General features: G+C 45.1%; 1 protein-coding gene across 5 annotated transcripts in view; it reads left to right on the top strand.

The window, feature by feature from the left end:
• Positions 1–17,720, top strand: part of MITF (melanocyte inducing transcription factor) — a 111,686-nt gene that overhangs the window by 52,924 nt on the left and 41,042 nt on the right. For all 5 annotated transcript variants that reach the window (XM_075432652.1, XM_075432654.1, XM_075432653.1 and 2 more), the window contains exon 2: positions 7,292–7,538. In XM_075432652.1, coding sequence (XP_075288767.1) covers positions 7,292–7,538 — 247 coding nt within the window. The remainder of the gene's footprint in view (positions 1–7,291; positions 7,539–17,720) is intronic.

Here is a 17,720-nt window from a genome sequence, read left to right as displayed (position 1 = left end):
ATGCACCTCCCGTGGTTCCTGCATGGAGATTCACCCAGGTGACCCTCTAATGTGAAGGAGTTATGTCCCAGAACACCAATTTGTCTTGCACCCACCCTTTCCCGGTGTCTTTTTGGCGATAAAGATCGTGAGAAAACTGTGCCGCTACAGACAGCCCTTATCCGCTCCTCTGATGGCATTAATGGCCTGATCACACCCCTTTTAATTAATGAATGGGCGCAGCGCTTTCGGATCCGCATCAGGGTGTCCGTCCTCAGGCGTGCAGCGCCGGGCATCGATCTGGGCCGTCTCCATCAGGAGTTCGTGCGATGCTCTCGTGCAGGTGAGGCGAGATGCTGGCTCTGAACCTCTGGGGTCTTTCGGAGTCCTTCCGTGACACCCGAAGACCTTGTGCATGGTGGCTTCACCCCTCTTCTCACCTCCTGGGTAGGTGCTGGGTTGCGTTGGTCAGCAGATCTGTGGGGATCGGGGTTGCCGGATCCTTATCATGAGCCATCCCTAGCGACGCGGCCAGCTGGGACGCTGCTGGGCTTGCACCCAAGCGTGCTCAGCAAAAGCCTCGGGACACAAGGGTGGGGGAAAGATGGAAGCTGTTAGAGTTCAGATGTTTGTGCTCTGCTCCTTTGACAGCTTCCGTCTGTAAGTGGTGCTTCCCTGGAGCAACGGCACCGCGAGCAGGTTGCGACCGATGTGTTGTGACGGAGATTCTGTTCTGGGAGTTAAAAATACCGTGCTTGGGAGCTGGCCCCTGCCTTCTGTGGAGCCACAGGAGCTGTGGCTGACCACCTGAGATAATGATGGTGGCTTTCAGAAGAGGAAGGCTTATAAAATACTCAATGTTTAAAAAAAAAAATTCTAAGTATATGTACACATATGTATCTCCTTCTGAAACTTCATGTCAGACACACATTTGGGCTAACAGAGGTTCAGTTTAGGCGTGAGAAGATTCAGTGCGTTATGGTGATGATTATATGGAAGTCTTTGAGGATACTCTAGGTTTGCACTTATTCATCTCCCTTTTAGCAGCAATGGTAGTAAAGGATTGTAAAATGTGACCTTTGCAGCTTCTGGATTGAATCTCTTTAGTTTTACCTTGTTCCTTAATCTGCTGGTGATCAGGCGTTCCAAGCTACACTGCAAGCTGTGTCCCCAAGTAAATGGGCATTCAAGCAGATCAACTTACGGCATTTTATTAAGTCAACACTCATGCAAAAGCCACCTCTAGAGCTTAATAATTATTTACTGAGTGCTCCTGGGTCATGAGAGAGGTTTTCATTAAGTTCAGAAAGCATTATGTTCAGCAGCTTGTGAAGGTGTGTTTTAAAGACAGGAAGAAAAATGGAAAACTACTAAATGGTGTACAGCTACCTCAAAAAAAATCTTAGCTAAGGATTAAATATTTTGTTTGTGTGGTTGGCTTTTGTTGGTGTGTGGGGTTTTTTTTTTGGTTTTTTTGGTCCCCCCCCTCAGAAGACAAGTGTATCCACGGAATTCATTCAATTTGTAATTCAGCCCTTAGCTCCTGGTAGCAGATCTGCATCATGGATGTTTGAGGGTTTTCTCTTCCTTCCTCTGCTGACCGGGTGCACTTAGGTGGATGGATGGGTGGGTGGGTGGATGCCCGTCGGGCTCTGAGTCGCTCTGCGGGTGCAGCCCGGGGTGTAGGGTGAGCGGCGCTGCTGCCGGAGAGCTGCTCTGAGCTGCTTCGTTCGGGGTAAGAAAGCACTGGAGGGACAGAAAAGCGTTCACCTTGATGATGGAGCTGATGGACCAGCAGACAGCGTGTCTTGTTAAACACGTAACCTTCAAACGTGGAAACAGTCTTTCGTAGAGAGGCCTGAAACATAGTCTTTGCTTTATGATAAAGGTCTCCACACCGTTTATGTAATTGCTGTGTCCTTGGCAAGTAAGGACGTGTGAAGGTGCCAACTGTTGGGTTGGTTTTTTTGGTGTGGTGTTTGTTTTTTGTTTTTTGGGTTTTTTTTCTTTTTTTTTTTTTTTTAATTGATCCTTTAAGCAATGCCAGGGAGTTGGTGTGGTAGCGGGGCGTCACTGTAACCCACAATCAATTATTAAATTTTAGGAATGAAGTATAAAGTGTTCCAGGGAAAATGCCCTAATAGTTTTCTTGTACTTAAAACCCCTCGCCTTGGCTGAAGATAGGGGAGAAGAGATTGTGTGGGGTTTTTTGTTGCTTGTGTTGTTTTTTTTTTGTTTTGTTTTGGTGGGTTTTTTAAAATTAGTATTTATATGGTAATCTTGTGCTCTCTTTTGCCTGCTCTTTTTGTATCGTTCCCTCTCCTGTTACCCCTCTCTGGCAAGCAATGATGCTGGCCGGCAGGTTCGATGCGGCTGCAAGTGTTGCTTCAGCCACATACGTAGTACTGGCCACAGAAAGTTTCTTGAGGTTTCACTGAATGGTAGAGAGACTGAAAACAGAATCTGCACACACAAGCTCAGTTTTGAGGAGGAGCCAGTGGTCATTGAACAGGAGGGGTGTTGGAAGGGGAGCTCTCTGCTGGTGATGCCTTCTGGAGGTCAAGCTGAGTGTTTGAGGTGTAACATTGGCAACTTCTCACCCGCTTGCTTTAAAGATCCAGATACTTCTATGCTAATATCAGATACTTGAATGTGGATGCCTTTCTTTTCTGTATCAATAACTATGAATGGGATGAGGGTAAGGCATGAAACACAAGCGTTTAAATCCTGTGTTATTTCTTACCTCTGACCTCTGAGATCTGGTGCAGCTCAGTGGATTTCTTGAGGTGCTAAATCTGTTTTTCTTGGCTGGTTTCTCTGTGGACTAACCCGTTAACAGACAGTTGGCGTGAACCGAGGAGGGCACCAGCCATCCGCTTGTGTGCCATTTCTCTGCTGATCGCAGGGCAGTCAATCCTGGAAAGCTCTTTTTTTAAATTTTTGTTTGTTTGTTTTGGTTTTTTTTGATGCATTTTATTTGATTCTTGCTCATCTCTGAGGAAACTTTGGGTTTCAGGAGTTGGTCTGTGTTTTTAGTTATTGTAGTAATTTGTCTAAGCAACTTTACATTGGAGGCTTTTATTTTTTCTTTAAAATAATATAAACATTCTAAAACAGTGATTAAAAAGCAAAGCCGAGTTAAATAGTATTTTCCAGTTCAAAATCTCCAGAGAAGTTTCTTAATGAATACATAGTTAGTGCAAAATAGTGTTTGTAAACCAGACAACGCACATAAATAATGCATGGGAACCAGAGAAATGGTTTGATCAGTTTATGAGAATCTGGAAACAAAACTGACCAACAAAAGACTGGTTTGTCTTTTGCCCAAGGAGACAGAGATAAAATAATCAGTACCTATCTGGGAAGGTAGATTAGGCCTTGAAAGGTATGGTCTCTGTAATCTCTTGAGTTGGTGGCAACAAAATCAAACTTGGTTTCAGTCCGATCAGTTGCTTGCTATTATGCAACAGCCATCTGCATTAGGACTTATGTGGGCAGTAACTAACACTTCCCAGGCGTCTGCGCAAAGGATATGTAATTTAAGCTTATTTAATAAAACGTTATCACTTCGTGATTAATTGGATTGGCACATGGCACTCGTAACTAATAACTCTCAGTCTGTATTACACTATGCTTATTAAACCTGTTAGCCATTAGCAGTCTAATCATCTGTCAATTAAAAGGATGAGTCGGTTTCATTTGTTGCGATTAAATGGTACCCATCAGCCGTGTTTGCAGGAAGCACCTGAATCGTCTCGTGTATCAGTTGTGTGTGTGGGTGCTGCTACCGGCTCTGCCTAATCCCGGGGTGAATCAGTTCACGTCCCAGAGGCTGGGTCCCACGTGTCCGGGTCTGGCTCGTACTGCGGCACGCGGGAGTAGAGGGCGTGAGGGATGAGGGAGATCCTCATCCATGGGAGAGGATCTGCCCGTGCGGCGGCACGGCAAGGTCACAAAGCTTTAAAAATAGGAGCTTTTCAAAACTCTCTGAAGCCTTTGACATGAAAAGTTTTCAATTGCTTTTTTGATTGGAAAACTGAGTTTCTGACGAACGTTCTGTTTGCTCTCACGAGGGTACGTGGTGATGAAACCCAAACCATCTTCATTCCACCTCGGAGCTTTGTGGGGAGCGTCCTGCGGTTGGGAGGAGGAGCGGACATGGTGGGGCAGGGCAGCCGGGCGGGAGGACGGTCCGTGTGGCACATGGGACGAGATACCAAAGTTTCAAACAGTTTTCCACACTGGATGGGTGCTGCTGGTGGTGAGTGGAAGGAATGCTGGTGTGGCGAGGCCACCCTGCCCACAGGAGGAGAAATAACGGGAGATCTGCGTGGCAGGAGCTGGCTTGGGTCTGTCCAGGTCCCTTTGCCGTGCTCGTGGCGGGAGCATCGGGTCAGGCAGGTGTTGTGCAGCAGCTTTTATCCCAGCTAAAAGCATCATGTGAACTGCGACGCGTCGACGGCAGTGGCTGCGGTCTGGCAGCGCCCTGCTGCCTGCGTTCCGGGCTTGTGCGTCTCTGTGCTGCGTAAAATTATAACGTGCACGAGTAAGAGAAGGATGTGTCTGCTGAGCTTGTGGCTCTGGTGCAGCTGTGCTGGTTTCTGGTTTCTCCTTTGGATTAAGGATGAGCAGGACGTTCAGTAATCGCCTCTCAAGCTTTTTCTTCCCGCTTTTCTGGCCGCTGAAATCTGGTGGTCTGGGTGTGAATGAGATCGGACTCTTCTTCCCCTTGCCGGTGTCTGTTCTTCTTGTGGTGTTTGTTTAAAAAGCACATTTCCCAACCTTGCCCTGCCTACCTAATTACATCTAAGCCATTTTTTCCGGTGAGTAATTAAAATATTGAGCAGAATTGCAAATGGAATAAAACCTGGAGGAGTCTCTGCCCTTTGGAGAAGAATTTGGCAGAACAGCATTTTCTGGGACTATTGTTTCTTTTAAAGATACAGTGCTTGAAACTTTTGATGACAATTTTCAATCAGTAGTAGACCCCTGAATCGCCTGCAGGCAGCTGTAAGGACAGTCGCTGGGTTGTTGGTGTGAGTAGCTGCAGGAATTGCGTGAGCAAGGTGAGGTTCCTGGCAGGGGCTGTTGGAAATGCCGTGGAAATCAATGCTCCTTCCTTCTCCCTCATGTTCCCTGAAATTTGAGTATATGGGAAGGTTCTTCTGAGATGGTTTTCAGCACGCTTGGCTTTGGTAGGCGGAGAAACAGTTCAAAATGAAAGAAGGTGGGAGGAACTGCTGGCTTACCGATTTTGCAGCGTTAAATATCTATTAAAAAATGACAGCAGCACACAAATGAGAATCCTTCCTTAAAAGCAGCATTTGTGTGCCTTTTTTTGCTCATCTATTACAGCGGTCTCCAAAGTGGGGTGCGCAATATTGCTGGTGGATGGGAAGAAAATATTAGAGCTTCAGTAATACATGTATATAATTCATAAATAAATAAATATACATATATTGGGAGTGCATGCTCAAACACTTTTTTTTTTTTTTCCTAGCAGGGGTGCATGATCAAAAAAATTGGGAGACCACTAATCTATAACTCTCCCGGTCATGGAAATAAAGCATCTCCTCGATTTGGACATGCGCAAGTGGTTCAGAGGTGCAGCCAGGAAACAGGCTTCTGGGTTCAGATGTGAGAATGCTTCACCCTTAATTGAAAGGGTGGTGGTTTTTTTACAAGTATCACAGTCAATGACTTGTCTTGAGCGGCTAATTAGTGCGATTATTCCACAGCTGCATTAGTTTCACCACAAAGGTTTTCTCTTGTTTTATCAAAAGGATCAGTGTCTCTGTGAATGTCTCAACCTGACAGGTCTTAAATAGCAAGATGGTCCCCAGCCTCCCTGCCCCCAGAATGTGTGCTCTGGAAAAGCGGAGTTTGATCTCTGGGGGGAGTAAGTGTTCTCCATTTCTACTCTGAACTGTTTTCAGCATTGGTCTCAAACAAAGCCAGAAAACTTCTGGCAGCGCTGGCTCCAGAAGCACGAGTAGCTCTCGGTGCCCGCTGCCTCCGGGTGCGACCTGGAAGGGATGCTGGCTCCCGGGCTCATGTGCGAGCTGTCCTCTCGACATCCTGCGCAGGAGCAGGAGGTGGGACTCCCAAAAGCAGTCTCCTCCTAGAGCCAGAGGGTTACTGCTGCCTTCCCCAGGCATGGCCCGGCATGCTTATAGACTAAAGAGACCTTTACTTCCATGGGCTGGTGGCAATCGGCTGCAGCAGTCAGGATCAGACCCAAATATCCCAAATTGTACACGCTGTAGCTCTTTCTCATATGGGTATATGGAGTCACGTGTTCCTACCTGCTTCCAACGTCCTTCCCTCGAAGGATGCGCGGGTTGGTATTTACCTGCCCTAATTGTTCTGCGTTATTGATGCTAGAGAAATGTCTTAAAAACGGACTCTTACTTCTGAGAGCTGACCAAATGATGGGCTGCTGCCGAAGGTGTCCCTGCAGCCCAGGGCCAAGTCCTCGGTGCATGTGCTGCTGTCTGGTGGGAAGCTCGGCTTGCTGATGGCTTAGAATTAGCTCGTAGCTGGTGAAGCAGTGTGGTGTGACTGAAAATACAGCCGTTATTGCTCTTTATTCTGCCTGTTCTCATGCCTTACTGTACTTGGAAGATGCTGGTAGGCCTGAAGTGGGAGTTGGGTTGTTTTGAGTCTGGTTTCTAGCTAGGAAGAATGTTGCCACCAGCAAATCCAACCCCGAGGTAGTATTTTGCAGAAAATAACTGAACTTTGTTATGTTCTACTTTGATGGGAGAGGTAGATTAATTTTATTTATTTGTTTATTTTTAAGCTAGATTTATTTTTAAGCTCTTGCAACGAGCCTCCATAATCCTTTTTTGCTTGAAGGACTTGTTTGCTATTAGTAGCGTTGGATTCCTTGTCCTACTGGAAACTGTAGGAGCTTGTTAAAAATCCCTCTGTCTTGGACTATTATCTATATCTATCATTAGACTTGATACAGCCCTTGATTACTTTTTAAAGAAAAGGATATGAGTCCCTGCTGCTATCTGTAAAAGCATTTGTTTTTTCTCATGGATGGTTGCTGTAAAAATTGAAACAGCAAATAATTCTTTACAGCTGGATATTGGCATTCGGAAACGGTTAGCTGCAGTCAGGTTAAGGCAGCCTAATGTGGCTGCTAAATACCTGAAGTAGGTGGGCTCCGGATTCCCCCTCTCGTGGTGCAGCGTATCCTCACCCATCCCGCCCCACGTTCCGCTGTAATTCTGCAAGCTCCAATCTCTGAAGCTGCGATCCCGCTTGTGGAAGCTGAGCTGTCTTTCTTTTGGTCTTCCCACAGCAATTCCGAGCATCCTGGCGCTTCCAAGCCTCCCTTAAGCTCCTCCAGCATGACCTCACGGATCCTGCTACGCCAGCAGCTCATGCGTGAGCAGATGCAGGAGCAGGAGCGTCGGGAGCAGCAGCAGAAGCAGCAAGCAGCCCAGTTCATGCAGCAGCGCGTGCCCGTCAGCCAGACACCGGCCATCAACGTCAGCGTCCCCACCAGCCTGCCCCCTGCCACCCAGGTACCCATGGAGGTCCTCAAGGTACGCCCGACTCGCTGCCCTCCGTTCAGGGGCTCTCGCTCACCTAAACGTACTTTATTTAACAGGGACGTGGTTATAGGGATTTTCGGCAATGAAGTTTTGCAAGTAAGCCGTGCTCTGGCTTGATTTGCAGCTTGGTTTTGGCGTCCTGGTAGCGAAGAACGGAAAACCTTTTTTCAAAAGTTTGTGCGACTTTTGTTTTCTTTAAACTTTGAGATCTCAGGAGGGAGGTTTTGTTGCAAAACTAGTGTTCTGTCGTTTTCCCTTTGGAAAACACTTCTCTCTTTTTGGGGTAGTTATTTATTAAGAGATATTCAAATCAATATTTTGGTTTTTCAAAGAAAACAAGGAAATATTTTTTGTCAAATGGAGTCAAAACTTATTACAAAAGAGCTCCTCAGAAAGCCTTAATCTGAAATACGGGTGAGTTTCCAGCCTCTTGCAACGAGCCTCCGTAATCCTTTTTTGCTTAAATGACTTGTTTGCTATTAGTAGCTTTGGATTCCTTGTCCTACTGGAAACTGTAGGGGCTTGTTAGAATCCCTCTGTCAAAGGGGTTGTAGCTTGCTAATTACTTGGGGGGGGAAAACGTGAACAGCTGTAAGAAAAGAGATAATTTCATGCACTGGGTAAGTCCAAGTAGAGCAAAGCAACGTGAAATGTGTGAGTAAAAGAATGCAGAAAGTCTTGGAGACATTTGCAGACATATTTAATGAAAATTTAATTTTCATTAGTTTTGAAGAGTTCCCTATTTGCTCTATGTTATTGCTAAATCTTTTTATTACAGTCTGATGTTTAGTAACCGCGTTCAGTCGGTAAGCGTATTCTTACCAGTTAAGTTGGTTACAGTACGCTGGTAGTTTGCTCATGGCTGTGACGTATCAACTATATGTATTCAAAGATTTAGTTTTAAAATAGACTTGCAGGCTCAGGATTTCGAGGCAGTCTGTGTGACAGCTTTATGGAGGAAACGTAGGGTGCTTTTATTTATTGAGCCTGCATTACGGTATCCTGTTGACAGTGCAAAACTAATACTTAATTGGGGCATGAGAGTCGTACTCAAGTATGGCCTACAAAATAGGAGTGAAAAGGAGGCAGTTGAATTTTGGATTTTATATATGTATCTCCATTAAAAATTAAATATGATATACTTTGAGCGTGTGTGCATGTGCATATAGTAAGGAGTCCAAAATTGGCTGGGAAGAGCTATTTTGTCTAATGTGTGTGCGTTACGCACAGTGTTTGTGTGTAACAGTTTGTTAAATTTGCTTCCAGGTTATGACACCATAGTTGTAACTCAGATCTAGCAGGTGTGTAGGTGCTATGAAATAGGTCTTTTTGTTTGTAATGCACATAGTTAAATAAACACGTTAGATTTTTACATCCTTTCATCCCAATATGTTATGATGTGAATTTTAGTTTTTTTTTTTTTTTAAACCTCTCTGAAAACTTGTAGGAAAATGTTTATTTTTCTGATGATGTTTTACCGTTAAGGAAGGACTATAACATCTTGAAGAGGCATTAGCAGTTGTCTATATTGTTCATTTTACAATTGCCTCTTTGTGTGGGAGAGGAGGGGAGGCAGCCCTTTGTTCCTGAGGGACAAACTACGGAAGGTGCTGCAGCCGGAAGGTGATGCTCGGTTATTCCAAACGCGGTTACTGGGAGCTGGCTTGTAGGATTTGCATGTGGATCTGGAACATGCTGGAGCGTTGCTACGGAACTTCACGCAAAGGACTTGAACCTGAATCCTCATCCTTCAGGACTGCAAATGACGTGTCTGTCCTCGATTGCCTCCTGATGGAGGAGGGTCTCCTGGAAAGTGGGAGGACACCTCCCCTGCGCTCACCTTCAGCCCAAATGGCAACGTGCGTGACCCTGTAGAGCAAAAAAACGAAGCGAATGCATCCTTAACTGGCTTGTAAACTAAGAGTAATACTTGGCAACAAATGCCACAGAGAATTGTGCATTGAGGGTGATGGTTGTGGAAACGTGAGCTACCTGCTGGAACAGAACGATGCCTGTTTTCCCGTCACCCGCGTTTACAGATGTACCAGTCCAAAGCAGCAAAACCAACTCCTCCTGGTCTCTCTGCACGTGAGAGGAGAGAGACTGCATTGCATTGTTTTGCTGCTTGCGGTTTTGGGGGAGGGGGAAGCAGCTAAAGATTCATCCTTTTATCCTTACTGATAAAAGTGGACCATTTCTACACAAAAGAAAAAATAGTACAAAATACCAGGCGTGAAGTCAAGATCTTGCTGAAAATTTACCACTAATGCTTTAGCAGGAGTAGGAGTTCACTGGAAGTCTGCATAATTTTGTTTTGTTTTGTTTTTTTAAATAGGCTGTTTGGCTCGAAAGATGAGATCAATGATAAATCAGCATCTTCCTGGTGCCGGGGTGCTGACAGCTGGCCCTGCCTGCAGTGACGATGCCTGAGTGACATCATGTCCCTGCAGCTGCTTTTTATACTTCTGTTGGTTTTTAGCTGCAGACAAATTATCCATATGAGCTGTACAGAAGTTTTAATTAGATAAATAGGGAACTAAGTTGGTAACTTCATTATCCAGATGGTCTGGATGCAGTGACCTTAAAGAAGGAGACAGACAATAAGGGGATTTCTACACTTTGAAAAATGTAAATCTGCAAGGCAACCTTCTTTATAAGTGATCTCTCTGAATATTACTTCACAAACAAATAAGACCAAATGTAGTAGCTGTTTTTGTTGTTGGTTTTGTTTGTTTTGGAGCTTAGCAGCAAAAAACCCCACTCCAAGCCTGATGAATTTGTCAGTGTATTGTGTTTTTAGTTACGTTGTGTGAGTTGCCCTTTCTTCCAGATCTCTCAGTGTGAGAAGAAGAATAATACATGTCTGAGGATGGGAGTTTGGAGTAACTAGTTTAAAAAGAAACCAAAGTTGTTAATGAGCTTGGAGTTTGTATTTGTTTTCAAGTTAAGATGTTCATTTAGAAACAATACAGACAGAAAGAGAAATACATAAAAATCCATGTCACATTGCATAGGAATCTCCAAATTATGTCATGTGATATGCTCTAGGCCATATGAACAAATAGAATTTCATTTTCTTGAGTAATGACTCCTTATTGCATCACTTCTCTGCCAAGTAATGTCGCTTGGCAAGGTAGGGAATGACCTGTTGGAATTCAAATGTTGTGTTGCTTTGAGCAGCCTAATTAAGAGGTGGACTAGGAGTAGGTCTAATGCATTTGAAACAGTATCTCTTTAAAAAGAAGATTTGTTACAGCTTTCAATTACCCTTCTGCAGAGCTGATGTTAGCTTTGCAGGTGTACAGGCTGGTTTATCCTTAAGCACCTTCTCATCCGTCTCGTGCTGGTAGTTGAGGGTTAATGGTGCAGAGAGATGTCACAAGAGTTTCTTTGCTTCTGCTGCTGTTCAGCGTCTTGCTCTGCCTTGGGAACAGGAGCATATAACTTAAAATGTTGATCGTTGCAGTAGTTCCTATCAATGTTGGATCAAGATCCATTCCTGAGGTACAGAGTAAGTTTATATTTTTTTATTTAAAAAAGTTAACTTCTTTGCCAAGAGTTCATCTTAAGACGCCTTCAGTGGGTTGTTTTATGGAGCAGCTTCTTCCATACGGGTGTAGTTTAGTTTTGTATACTTAATTGGTATTAAGAAGCTGGTTTTTGTTGTTGTGGTTGATTGCAGTTATTCTCTTGTCTGGCAGGAGGCCTTATCAGTTGGGAGCTGAAGCCCCACTGCAGATCTCAGCTTCAGTATTCCAGAGCTGATCTCGGGGAACTGGTTGCTGTGCTTCTGTAAGCGGGGTTAGCCCAGGCTTTGAGGAGGTCATGCATCAGGTCCCTCTCTGGTCACCGAGAGCTGATGATAGGTTACTCCTTTTGCTCCTCAGTCATGTGTTTGCAAAACAATACTGCTGTAAATCCCATACCTTGTGGAGTTAAATCTGTTACAGGTGGTGAAATCCTTGGCTATTAGAAAGCGAGAGAATACGCTCTTGGTTTGTAGTGAACCTGGTCTGTTAATCAGCTTCCCCATAGCTGTCTTGGACTACGTCTCATGCTGTCTTCCCGCTTGATACCACGGAATTAGCTTTTCTCCAGCAGTCCTAGCAGCTGTCTGCTGACAGTTATTTAGGGAGCATCTCCTGTTGCTGTGATATAGTTGCTGGGTTCTGTTTTTTATGTCTTTTGTGCCCCTCCTCGCCCTCTCCTAGCAGGTAGCTTCCTTTCCTACCAAGCACCTTGCAGGATTCTTGTGAAGTGAGTGAGTACAGTGAGTAACTGCTGAGTTACCGGCAGCAGTAGGACAAGTCCTGGCCTTTCTGACGGGCAGTGGTACCCTAGCCTCGTTCATAGGATAGTTTTCAGTCTTCTGTGTCAGTATAGGCAGCTGGGTTTAGGATTTTTTTGTTCAGGAGGCAGAAACGCTGACTTGTATGACCAGAGTTTTACATAATGTCCCTCTGGCATCTTCACCAAAGTTGCACTGTAGCAGCGTGGGTGTGGGGCTCACCACCTTTTACATGTTTTTAAGAGACAGAAGGAAAAGGTTCTCCTTCTTGTAAAACACATAAAACATCCAGGGGAAAAAACCTGAAGAATGACTCTAAAAGCTGGAATTGCTAGCCATTGTGCCTTATTCCCACCAGCAAGGCTTGCGAGATCCTCTACTTGTTTTTTGGATTAGTCTTTGAGAAGCTCTGCTGATAGGAGTAGTCTGTCTGCTGAGATGTTGATTAACGCTTGCCTTTGAAGATTGCTCTTTTTTTTTTTTTTTTTTTTTTAATGCACTTGTCTCAAAGTAGTCTTTTTTTACAGAATTTGCAGTGGTCCAGAAAGTAAACTTAGTGCAGAAATTCAGAGGAGTGGGGTGGGGGAGGAGTGGGGACTCACCTATTTGCTCATTGACACATGAGGAAGGTTGAATTGTAGCTGTGCTGTACGGGTTGTATTGTCTTGCCTGATTTCTGGATAGAGTTTACTGTTCAGAACAGGTCTTGAGTACTTTGGACCTGCCTGCCCAGAGCACAGTGTGGCATTGCCGAGACTCCACCTAGCGTGAGCAGGCTTGTGTCCTCAATGGGAGGAGAAGCACTGGAGCATCCTCAGGAGTCAGGAGAGGAGGCTCAGGGCCAGAACTGACCCACAGAATTGCAAATTGGTTCCTTTGAAAACAGTACCAGTTCTTGCAGGACTGAAAACATGACCGGTGGGCAGCTGACATCCAGCCCTCTGCATGTCTCACTAGGCAGATGGAGGGTGGAAAACTGAGGATGAAGATTTCTTCCCTCTGCCCCCGCCATGTTAACTTGTTGGCCTTCCTCAGTTGGCGCATTTTTAATGCGATGCACTAACCCACCGCACAAGGGTTGATGGAAGCCTGAACTGGATGGGTTGTGGTGAAATGGTGTGGTTCTTGTCCCAGTTTGTCGCCACTGCTGCGTGCCAGCGCTCCCGAGGATGCAGCTGGTTTACCTCCCCTTCCTCCTGAGCGTTGTCACACCAAGCGAACAGCGCGATAAGAAATCTGCTGGGCTTCTCATGTCTCTTCCTCCCTCTTTGTCTGCCATTGGGGATTTACGAATGTGACTTCTCCTTGGCACCGGCGCTGAGGTGGGAGATGCTTGCCTGGGAGTGCCACGCTGGGTGCTGCTGCGGCGTACGGCCTCGAGGGCTGGGGTGGGAACCCGCAGCGGGGGTTTGCTGCGTGAGCTGGCGTGTTCCCGCAGTGGTGCTGGTGTCTTCCAGACACTGCCGAAATGCTTTGCGGGTAAAAACGTAGAAGCAGGTCTCCCGACCAGCAGATGCTATAACCCTTTCACGATGCTAATGTCCCCTTCATCCTCATGTCTGGAGGGTGACCAAGCAGTTCCCTTGCTCCAGGGGATCTGGACGAGCAGGTCCTGCTTTGGTGACTGCAGTTTGAGAGCTCTCCTCTCTGGCCATAGAATCTGCGCTCCCGCAGAGCGCCTGCCCTTGCGAACGGGGCGTTTCACCCCAAAATGCAACATGTATATAGAAACATAGGCTACAAAAAAAAATTGAGTGTTAGTTGTTAACAGATTATTAATAGTATATTTGCATACAATAATGATTGTAATATGCTGGATATTTAAAAATTTGTCTGCCGCTAAGGACCCTGCTCAGGATTTCCCCTGCTGCACTGCCATGGTAGATGCTAACTGCTCTTTTGGTGCTAGAATTCCAGCTCTCTATGGCTATGTCTTGTTGCTTTCATCTTTCACCTGGGCTCCTAAACAAGCCAAAACCTCTTCTCAAAGCCTAGAACCAGGTGCTGTTTACCGGGTTTCCTCCCTCCTTGCTTTATTATTGCAAGAGCCGTTGCCCATCTCGTGTTGTGGGCTGGTCATTGCTGATACCAGAGCGGTTCTGTTCGTCTGTGCCTTCACGCCATGCCAGCCCCTGCCGTGGCTCACGCTCATCTTTCCCCTCGGAGCAGCCTTTTCCATGTTGACAGGAGTGCAGCGCGCTGCTCGGGATGATGCAGGCGACCAGGCTGGCCTCTTGCCTTCACCCTCGCGTCGTTGTTCATTCAGACTTTAAATGTGCCACCGCAATAAGCTCTTTGCATCAGATACCCTGTATTTCTTCGTTTTTGAAATGCCAAGCGTGCCTTCTGAGTGATGTTAATGACTATGGACACATATCAGAAAAATATCTCTTCCTTGTCCTTTTCCAGTGTGCTTATTACAGAGTGTGACCTGCGGTGGTAACGCAGCCCTGCTGAGAAGGGGAGGCTGTGCAGTTAGCAGTAGTGTTCTTGGTGTAATAATTACCATAAAACTTCATTGTATGGGGGACTTATCTCACGGTTCTGAAGAACAGGAACAATGGGATGTCAAGATAAATGTGTGGTAGCATCTGCTGCAGCAAATGTGTGTTTGTGGACACATTTATCTGATTAAAAGTTAATTTAATCTAACCTGACAATGGTATATAGTAATGTGTGCCGGAGTGTTGAGTAAGCGTGGCATGTGTTTGCAATTGAGGACTTAGACAAGTGATTTGCCAGACCGAGTCGTGGTGAGCTACAGAGAGAACATTCAAACTAAGGTTGCTTACGCTCGGTGACTCTGGTGTACGTAACTTCAGCCTACAGAAGATTCTTCAACTTGCATTGAACTACGGAACAACTAAAACCTGCCTTGTCTGCTAAGTCTTCATGTAAGTAAAAGTATCTCTTAGGCCCTAAGTCTTTTGCTTGCTTAGTGGGTTGAAAGCTATTCCAAAACAAGCACTAGTGCTAGATATTTGTGGTTGGTAATAGAGCTAAAATGTAAACTCTTGCTCAACACCTAGGTTATTAGACATTAAAAATGCATGGAATTCCAGGGGGCAACATGCTTCGGCGTACAAGTATCTGACTGCTTGACCAATAGTGCAAACCACTGCTTTCACCTTTTGTCCCAAATGTCCTTTTCCTAGGGATGCAAATAAGTGCATAGCCTAGCTCTTGAGAGAAACGCCGGTGCTGATGAAGATGTCTCATCTTTCCATCTTGGCTCTTCAGCCGTGGTCACTGTGGCACAAAACACAGTGCCCAAAGGTGTTAGACAAACCATGCTGCTGCTGGATTGTGCTGCTGGGGGCGAGGGTGGTTGCTGGGCAAGTGGTGCTGTGAGCTGAGCGGGAAGGTGGTGGAAGAACTGCTCCTCCTCGTAGTGCTCTTGCCCTGCAAATAGACAGTAGGTGTCTCGTAGTTCAAAGTAACGTTTTTGACAAAGAGGAATAAGGATATAATTGCACAAAATGGTATGGGAGGTCGGAGCTCTGATTGCCGTTTAGAAGGTTTGTGCAGCCAGGGTTTTTGGTGGTTTGTAATGTAGCTGGTGGTCTTGAGGACTCGCTGTCTTCCTGCTGGCGTGGTAACATCCACAAAGTTAAGGAGAGCTTGCAAAGTTTGTTCTGTTACAGCTTCAAAGCACTTTTTTATGTTGTGTGTGGTTTTTTTTTTTGTTTTTTTTTTTCTCTTGGTCTAGCCATATTATCTGATGGCTGAGTTACCAGACCTTGGGAAAATGGTGGTTCACCACGTGTCTGTCCGTGGCTGTTTCGGAGCTGCAGAAGATGAGTTCATCTTCCCAAAGATTTGTAGGCGCCCATAGTTGTGGGTATTAAAAGCACTGATGAGGCTCCGCAGCCCACCAGGTAACACGTTTTAACAGTATTAAGTCCTTTTTCAGTCAACATTAATTTAAAAAACACCTTATTGTGCTTTCGTGGTTGAGCCAGGGACGTGTGAAGAGGGTGAGTGCTGGGCACTGCAGTTGTGTTTGTCGAGTCCACGGCTTCGTTTGGCAGAAAGCAGCGCCCGGAGCCCGGCGTGGTGCTGGAGAGCCGGGGGTCGGGAGGAGGGCTGGGGGGCCTCTCCTCCCACCTCTGATAGGCGTTCAGTTTTCAATGTGAAAATTTAGATCTGCTTAAAGTAATCTTTTGGCATTATGTGCACTCGCAAATATTTCAGTTCTTCGGCTAGTTTGGCAGCATTATTCTTCGAGACGCTGAACCTGTGTAGTGAATGAATGCAAAGTGACAAGCTGGAGACATTCCTGCCATTCAAGAGAGGCTTAAGGAATTTCTTATTGGCTAAATTACAAATATGTAGCATTTTGCCCAGCACTGCGTGGCAATTTCAACCTGCCTGACCGTGACAAGATTAGCACTTTTCCTCCCCCTCCACAGCAGTAATTTTTATTTTTTTTTTTAAATTAGATTAAGAAGTACCAGGCAGAGATGCAAAAGCTTGAAAGAGTAAAAACCAGCCTTACCTTGAATGATTCTGTCTGTCATTGGATTGGTTCCTTAATTAGCCCCATGTCCTTTAACCTCTTGAGAAATAAGTAAGGGATAAATTTGGGGATAAAGACAAAGACGCCCAGAGATTTACCACACACCGCTAGGTAATTCATCAAGGAATGTTGGTAATTAGCCCTGCCTCTTTCCTTTCTGGCTCATTTAATAAAACTGGTAGATTTAAAATAATGCCTGCTGGTTCATTATCAACTACTTTAAGAGCCAAGTTACGAACTTGAAACAAAAAACAGTATTGTGTTGTCTGTAAAGGATCTCGCAAATGTGTTTTATTTTGAAAAAAATAAATTATTCAGCCCTGTCGTCGATCTCCCCAACTTGATAGTTAAATATTACTTTGTTTGGATTACATTTGGCTTTTGGGGTGTATTTATTTCTGGTGTCTACTACTGAGAGGCAGAGAGGAGGAAAAAAATCCAGGATCTTGAAGAGGTACATGTCGGATTGTGTTAAGAAAGCATGGCCTGATGGAATTCAACTGAGTATGGACTTTACAATAGTAGTAGTCATCCAGCTGAGGCAATGGGTAACTGCTTTAACCCTTTATCTCTCGGAAATGAGTGCTAACTTCATGTCTTGTTCTTTGAGCAAAATGATTCATTTTAGGTATGCATCTCTTTAGTGCTTATAGTGGAAATTGTCCCTGAGTTGAAGACAGAACTCATCTGGTTTGTATTTGCTTAGGAAAATATTCATGCCACATTCTTTGTTTTTCTTGATAGGTATGAATAGCATTACTCAGAAATTAAATGGGAGGATCGGGCTAGAACTGGATCAATACGCTGCTGCCTTTGCACTTTTCTGGGAGAATGTCTCTGTATGGCAGCATCCAGTTTGAATTTGTTACCTCAGTGGTTGCTGGCCGGTGGATCTGGTTAGGTCAGTCTGTCTGACCATTCTTTAAATTATGATTAGTGTAAATCTGCCTTTAATAATTATCGTCAGACTTGGATTGCAACACTTCTGAAAGTGTAGTGGGCTAGAGGAAAAGCAGGCTGCACTAGCTTTCTGCTTATGGTAGGCTCGCCAGGTCTTGAATCTTTTGGAAGACTTTTTCTGAACCTCTTCTAACTCATCAGTATCATCTGGGGCAGAATTGGATATAGTGTTTCAGCGCAAATAAGAAAAAACATCCTCCTCACTCATCTTCCATACATCCCCTGGGACAGCGCATGTTCTGGCGGAGCTTGTGTTTATTCCTTGCTGCTGTGACCCAGGAAAGCTGCATGTCTGCTTTTCTAGAAATGCTTGGCAGGTTGGTATATTTAAAAAAAAAACAAAAAACAAAACCATACACAAAGTGATGGCCTTTGTGGAAGTATTACTCCGCCAATCTTTATTTCT

This window comes from Opisthocomus hoazin, chromosome 11 (assembly GCF_030867145.1).
Source record: "Opisthocomus hoazin isolate bOpiHoa1 chromosome 11, bOpiHoa1.hap1, whole genome shotgun sequence".
Classification (NCBI taxonomy): Eukaryota; Metazoa; Chordata; class Aves; order Opisthocomiformes; family Opisthocomidae; genus Opisthocomus; species Opisthocomus hoazin.
Note: the sequence above shows the minus strand (reverse complement) of the source record. Positions and strands in the feature narration are given on the sequence as shown.